The 7,280-nt window shown below is 53.4% G+C and overlaps 1 protein-coding gene across 4 annotated transcripts in view; it reads left to right on the forward strand.

Annotated features, from left to right (window-relative positions):
- Positions 1-7,280, forward strand: part of CD300LG (CD300 molecule-like family member g) — a 15,947-nt gene that overhangs the window by 4,673 nt on the left and 3,994 nt on the right. Inside the window, exons 3-7 of one of the 4 annotated variants that reach the window (XM_011940059.1) lie at positions 388-489; positions 1,302-1,539; positions 2,705-2,817; positions 4,603-4,655; positions 5,290-5,734. In XM_011940059.1, the coding sequence (XP_011795449.1) occupies positions 388-489; positions 1,302-1,539; positions 2,705-2,817; positions 4,603-4,655; positions 5,290-5,328 (545 nt within the window). In that variant the 3' untranslated portion in view covers positions 5,329-5,734. Of the gene's footprint in view, positions 1-387; positions 490-1,301; positions 1,540-2,704; positions 2,818-4,602; positions 4,656-5,289; positions 5,735-7,280 lie in introns of those variants that run through there. The other 3 variants (XM_011940058.1, XM_011940060.1, XM_011940061.1) reach the window with 3 other exon arrangements.

Below are 7,280 nucleotides of genomic sequence, written 5' to 3' on the forward strand. Positions count from 1 at the left end.
AAAAAAAAAAAAAAAAAAAAGTTTGAGCTTCGGCTTATAGGCAATGGAGAGCCACTCACTGTTCTAAGGCAGAGACGGATGGGATCCAACACAGACTTTTGAGACAAAACTGGCATAATGTGAAGGGTGGCAGGGAAGAAGCAGGCTGAGAGGCAGGTGGGGACAGGGGAAACTGAGGGTCTGAGCTAGGCGGGAGGCCAGGGGGCTGCAGAAGGAGAAGACCAGGGATCTGCTGGAACCCGCCACGTGGCTCCTGGTTGGCCGAGGCGAAAGACAGCAGTGCTCTGTGCTGAGGTGGGGGATAGGAAAGCTGCCAGCTGCTCCCAAGGAAGGAAAAGGGATTCAGAGCGGTGCCGCCCCTGAGAGCAGCCTCTCCCTTTCCTCTAGGACCCTGCTGTCCTCCCTCCCCTTCTCCCACCTTCCAACTTCTGGTTACAACACGCCTGCAGCCCAAGGCAAAAACTCAGCAAACCCAGCCCCCAGGATTGAGTGAGTGAATGGCAATTCTGCCCCGTCCCTTGCCACCCTTCTTACAGAAGCAGCCAGTGAGTGCCTGCCTGGTACCAGACACAATACTTTGTGGCCACTTAGGTGTCCCCACAAGCCTGAGAACTGGGTTGTCCAGTTGTGGAAGTACAGGCTCAGCAGGGTTAGGTCACTCGCTTAGGGTCAGGTCACACGCTTAGGGTCACGCAGGAAGCGCCAGAGCCTGGAAGTGGTCACAGCCTGACCCCAAAGCTCGTGTTCTGTCTGTGCCATCCAGAGTCTCGGGGGCAAGCCAGAAAGGCCGGGCGTTGGGCCCTGACCTCTGGACTCATCCCTGCCACCCTGCCCTTCTTGGTCTCATGGCTGCAGAAGGAAGTCAAGGCCTTACTGAGGCATGGGTGGTGGGGAGGGGGCACATGGTGGGGAGGGGAGGACCTGTCCTTCTGGTGAGGAAGGAGGTGACAATTAACTGTGACTATAGAGGGAGGGCAGGAAGATGTCCACTGAATGGTCACTGGAAAGGGTCATGGAAGCAGGGAAGGGGAATGCTTATACCTCCCCACAGAGGGAACAGGCTGTGGGCACAGAAAGAGACTGAACATCACACACAGCTGTGGGGTGTGTCTGATCTACAGTCTCCTTCCTCAGAATGGCTTCATCTACATCTGTTTGCTTACTGGGATATCCTTTAGCTGGGGATGTTCTGAGAAATGGGTCCCAGAAAGGCTAGGGTTCAGGGGTCAAGGGTCAGAGGTCTGGGATGCTGAGATACAAGGGTCAGGAAGGATGCTGAGGCATTGCTTTTGGACTTGTAGCTTCTCCTGGGCTCTACCCAGCAGGAACCACAGCCAAGCAGGGGAAGACAGGGGCTGAGGCCACTCCATTCCCAGGGACTTCCCAGTACGGGCACGAAAGAACTTCTCAGTACGCAGCAACCTCTCCTCACGCAGCGACCTCTCCTCCTGCAGGGAGCTCCCGCCCCCCGAAGCAGCTGGACTCCACCTCAGCAGAGGATGCCAGTCCAGCTCTCAGCAGCAGCAGCTCTAAGCCCAGGTGAGCCCCAGGTGACCAACATCACCTTTCAGGCCATCACTAAATCATAAGGTGCCTTTGAGCAAATGGGAACCCAATGGTCTTTCCTCTAAGCAGACACATCCTCGTGTCATGGCCACAGCCTGCAGCACAGAGGGTCCCTCACAGGGGCCCTTGAGCAGTGGACAGCTTGCACTATAGGAGCCAGCAGCTCTGCTGCCTGTCCAAGGGGAAGGGTCCACCAGGGTCCCAGTCCCCACCTCTCTCCCTGCCCCAGCCTCAGGGATGGCCCCCCAGTTCGGAGGCTTTTACCTATATACTTTGCACTAAGCCCTGTGCCAAGCATGAAAACTCAGAATCCAAAACAAAACAATTTTTATCCTTACAACCGGAGTCCCAGCCTGAAGGATTGGTTCTTGGGGGTTGTAAATGCACTTGGCTACCGACATCCAGGCAGCTGCTGGCAGGTTCAGATCCTGCTGAAAGTGAATCCTGGGGTTGGCAACGGGAGCAGGGATCCCTCCCACACCAGACAGGCTGATGGGACATCGTGGTCCCTAGTCCCTCTGATCTCCTTGGGAGAGATAAAGGACATGGCTTGACTCACAGTAAGAATGCCAGGATGCCCCACATGCCTGTGCCAGTGACACCAGCCCAGATACAGGCCACTGAGAACTTCCCCACACACCACTGTGTGACCTGGCAAGTCGCTCATTGCTTCAGGTGTCAGTTTCTCCAGTGTGAAATTGGGCCACTCCTACCTAGTTACACAGGGATTGTGGAATTTAACAACTAACATTGACATGGTATCTGGCATGTGTCTGGCACTGAACTATGTGCTTTACACATCCTGACCCATTTGATCCTCACCACAGCCATTTTGCAAAGGAGGAAATTGACACTCTGGGGGTTTAGTCACTTACCCAAGGTATAGGAAGGTGGTGGAGCTAGAGTTTGAATCCAGACAGCCTGGCTTCAGGGTCTGCACTAATTAAATAATGTTTGTCGAGAGCCAATAGCACTAAATATCGCCCTCCTGCACCACACCCCCCCACAAGTCTTTGCTGCATTGAATTGAATTCCACACTAGGGATTGGCTTTCTCAGCCTGTACTTGGGGCCCCCAAAGGACATAGACTCTGGTTTATCTGGTAACAGCCACTAGGCTCCTTGCGTCTCATCTCCAGGGTGTCCATCCCAATGGTCCGCATACTGGCCCCAGTCCTGGTGCTGCTGAGCCTTCTGTCAGCCGCAGGCCTGATCACCTTCAGCAGCCACCTGCTCCTGTGGAGAAAGGAAGGTGAGCAAAGGTGGGTGGCAGGAAGGTGGGAGGCTCACTGGACTAGGGACCTCACTGAGACCTGCAGCTCCTCATCCAGCCCCGGAAAGACCCTGTGGGTCTCAGTGTGTCTGTCTGAAATATGGGCATCAGGAGCTGTGGCCTCCCTTCTGAAGGAGCCATGAGGTAATCAACATTAGGAAAGCAATTCACAAGGGGAAATGGGAGAATGAAGAGTTCTCAGCTTCTTCCTGCCTGTCCGAACTGATCAAGCGCTTCTCTACCTGTTGATCCCAGGGAATTCATGGCCAGCTCCTTGTGTGGGAACCAACTGCCAGGGGCAATGCAGGACCAAGCACTTGAACTTGAGCAGAACAGACATTGTAACCGCACTCCTGCCACTGGGTCTCTAGAGCTGCTCAGTCCCTTCCATAGGCTGGGGTTCAAATCCCAGCTCTGCCACTTTTCAGCTGTGTGAGCTCAGGCAAGTCATCTAACTGCCCTAAGCCTCATTTATCTCAAATCACAGATATACATCAAACAGAAATAGAATACAAGTCACAAATGTAATTTAAAACTTTTGAATAGTCACATGAAAAAGAGTAAAAAGAAATGAGTGCAGTTAAGTGTGTTTTGTTTTATTTTAATTACTTATTTTTTTACAGATAAGGTCTCACTCTGTCGCCCAGGCTGGAGTGCAGTGGTGTGATCATGGCTCACTGCAGCCTTGAACTCCAGGGCTCAAGTGATCCTCCTGTCTCAGCCTCCCGAGTAACTAGAACTACAGGCATGAGCCACTAAGCCCAATCTAGTGAAGTTAATTTTAGTAATGTACTTTATTTAACCCAATATATCCAAAACATTCTTATTTTGATATGGAATCAATATGAAAATATCAATGATACATATTCTACTTTCATGTTTTTCATATTGAGCCGTCAAAACCCAGTCTAATGTAAAATAGTCACATTTCCATGCCTGAGGGCCATGTGTGGCTCCTGGCCACGGTGCTGGATGGCAAAGACTAAAAGGATTAACCAAAATCTCAGTAATAAGAGCCACCATGTGCCAGGCACTATCCCCAGCTTATCTTGCTTATCCCCTTTAATCTCGTCCACACTGTGGAGTACACCCATTTTCCAGAGGGAGAAACTGAGGCACAGAGTGGTTAAGCAGCTTGCCCTTTGTTTGCATAGCTAGGAAGTGGTAAAGCCAGGAAGATAATCACAATGTCGTCCCCGTGGAGGTGGCCATGGGGGAATCCTGGGCCTGCTTTCCATCTCTTCATGTGGCTCTTAGGAGGAAATGTGGGCTTTGTCCAGGTCCCCTCTGAGGAATCCAGGGTGGGCGCATTCCTGGTCACAACCTCACAGCCACTTAGCACCTTGCCTCCCAAACTTTGATTGCCAGCTAGCAGCGGGGGCAACCCTTGGTAGCCTGTCAGAAATACAGACGCTCAGACTCTCACCTCAGCCTACTGTATTAGACTCGGCACTGTATGAAAATGTCCAGGGGGTCCTATGTTCACACTAAGGCTTAAGTAGCAGTGACCTTAGCACACAGATTTATTTTCCCAGCCAGTTTCTGACCCTCATGAGATAATCTCCATGCACTGATCTGAGAAGACTGGGTCATTCCCAAGGGGCTGAGCTGGAAGGGGCTCTTCTGCCCATCTGGCTGCCTCCTCCCTCCGGCAGGCCCTTGCTCCCTTGTGCAAGGGGGCCAGTACGCCTTTCTGGGCTGAGCTCCGGGCCATTCCCAACTACACCTGGCTTCAAGGAGCTCCTCCTTCTACATCTCTTTCAGCTCGACAGGCCATGGAGACACAGAGGAACGAGAAGGTCTACCTCTCACACTTGGTAAGGACAGAGGCAAAGGGAAGCCCAAGCTCAGATCCCCTTGGGGCTGGAAGTCAAGATTTCTGGGCTCTGCTTCTGTAACTTCCTACCTGGGCCTGCATGCCTGACCTAGAGGCAGCACTCGCTCCCCATCTTGGAGGAATCTCTGTGAGCCCCAAGACCAGCCCTTCAGGGTGTGAGCCGGACAGAGTGCCCGTGGGGCACTCACAGGTGGGAACCTGATTTCCCGCCAGGTGCCAGGCAGGGTGGGCACCAGGAGCTATGTGAGCATCTTCTCCAGGCGCCTTCTTTCCATGCCTCCTTTTATAATCACAGAACATCGGAGCTGGATCCAGAGGAAGCCTTTGAGATCTCTAGCCCAACCTTTCTCTCAGATTAAAGCAAATCCCCTTTCAGAACGCGCAGGGGTCAGGGAGCTGTTAGAGATGCACTCTCCAGGGCCCCAGCCCCAGCTGAACCCTCCAGGGGTGTGGTCCAGGGACTCTGGCAGTGCTACAGACTCTAGTGTGCTTTTACAAAAGATGAAACTGAGGCCCAGAGAGGGTAAAGGTCTTGCCCATGGTCACACAGCAGGTGGTGGCCCAAATAGAAAACAGGACCCAGATTTCTTGACTCCCTGCTCTTCTCTTTCCAGAACTCCCTGATGTTTTCTCTGAGCCTTCCTTGGCTCTGAGACCAAGGTGACATGGCTGCCCTAGGACCCAGGCTGAGGGTGGTGCTCAGGGGACCAGGGGCAAGAGAATAAGGGTCCCTGTGCCCATTGTCTGGAGCAGGGAACCTGCCCCAAGGCTACTGCTGCAAGAAGAGACTGTGCCCTCCGAGGCCAGCACTCCAATGGAGGGGGCTGCAGCATCGCACTTTAGGAAACAGAAGCCTCCCCTGACCCCTCCTCCCTCCGCTGTTTACTGAGATGCCTCCACTCCATTCCTTTAAACACAAGGGCAGGAAAGCGGGGCTACCACTGCCTTCTTTCCTGGCGCCAGTGAGGACAAAACACTCAGGCCTGGTCCCCCCAAGGATGGTCTGGGGTGGAAATGGGACTTTGGGCTGTGGCTTAGGAAGCAGCTGTTGTTGTGTCAGGAAGCTCAACAGGGCCAAAGGTAGCAGAGGGGAGTAAGGGAAAAGTCATGGAGACACATGGATGGACGGATGGTGGGTGCCACTGGCCGCCTCCACATCCGGCCTCCTGGCTCTGTGGCCTGGGGCCTGGGTCTCACCCCACCTAGCTCCAGAAGAGGGGCTGGGGTCCAAGGATGCTGACAGCGCCCATACCAGCCACAGCTCCCATGCTACTGCCTTCTGGCAACCCTGGGAAGGGCTGCTTTGGGCTTTTTCCTGCCTGAGGCATCTGACCCTGGCTCTGCTGAAGAGGGAGGGGACAGGAAGCGGCCCAGGGCCAGCAGGCAGAAGGTCTCTAGGGGCAGCCCGTTGTTGAGGGAAAGATGGAACAGGGCCTCCCAAGAGGGTCAGAGGCAAGAACCTTGTAAACACGATCAGGTGGGAGCTTCTGCTTTTTCTTAAATATTTCCCTTGTGGCTTCTCCATAAGTTTTAGCAGAGTCTGGAGATGGAATTGAAGGGCTTTGGGGTTTTCTTTGCCCACATTCAGGTCAAAGAGGGAGGGGGATGCATTACTCATACTCTGAGAGAGCCTCACAGGGGTGTGAAAACCCTGAGGGAAGTGTTAGGGGTCAGACCAGCATTGTCTTTCCCAAAGAGATCTTGCTAGAAGGATTGCCATCCATCCATTCATGTCAGAGGCTTTATATATGCCATTGAATCCTCATCATTCCCACACAAGGTAGAGATTATTATCCCCCTCATTTTGCAGATGAAGAAATACAGAGAGAAAAGGGAACTTGCCCACAGTGACCCAGCCTGAAAGAGGCAGAACTGGGGAAATTGACAGGTCTATGGGGCCAGCTGCAGAGCCCTCTGTGTCCTCCACCCTGCTGCACTGAAGTACAAGGGGTTTGAGGAATGGAGCCAAGCTCACAACCCAAGATTCCTCCCCCAGACTCAGGAGAAAGACCCTGGGACAGCTGCAGACCCTCGCTCCTGGAAACGAATAGCCTGCTGAGCTCCCGTCAGAACTCAACCCGGCTTCCCAAGACTTTCCTCTTTCTTTACTACGTTTATTACTAGTACCTATGAACAGGGGCTCTGATATATGTCTTGCATATTTAGCAACCCAGAAAATGCCTCTGTGCTTGCTGGAACAGCGTCGATTGTCCACAGTGGAGGCAGAGGGGCAGGGGAGAGATGGAATCACACCAGACTTACAGTAGTGGGCCTGGCTGCTGCCTACTACTGTGTGTGGTTTGGCCTCTGCACTGAGAGGCTCTTTCCTCAAACTCGGCCACCCTGGAACAGGTGACGCTTCTGTAGTTGCTGGTGGTCCAGGGTCAGCAGTGGCTGGGTTATAACCAGATTGCAAAGCTGTAAATATGGACTCATGGGTGTGATGTCAGGAGTCCTCTGGTGTAGCCCCAGGTCTGCCCTGCACCAAGGCCACCTCTGTCTTCACCATGGGCAGGGCTAGGAGGGACAAGGGCCCTGAGTGGCAGCATTTGGGAGTTGCCTTACCCCTCCCAGTGCCCCCATCCACCACCCACATTTCCCCCAA

The sequence above is a fragment of the Colobus angolensis genome, unplaced genomic scaffold, assembly GCF_000951035.1.
Source record: "Colobus angolensis palliatus isolate OR3802 unplaced genomic scaffold, Cang.pa_1.0 Scaffold187, whole genome shotgun sequence".
NCBI lineage: Eukaryota > Metazoa > Chordata > Mammalia > Primates > Cercopithecidae > Colobus > Colobus angolensis.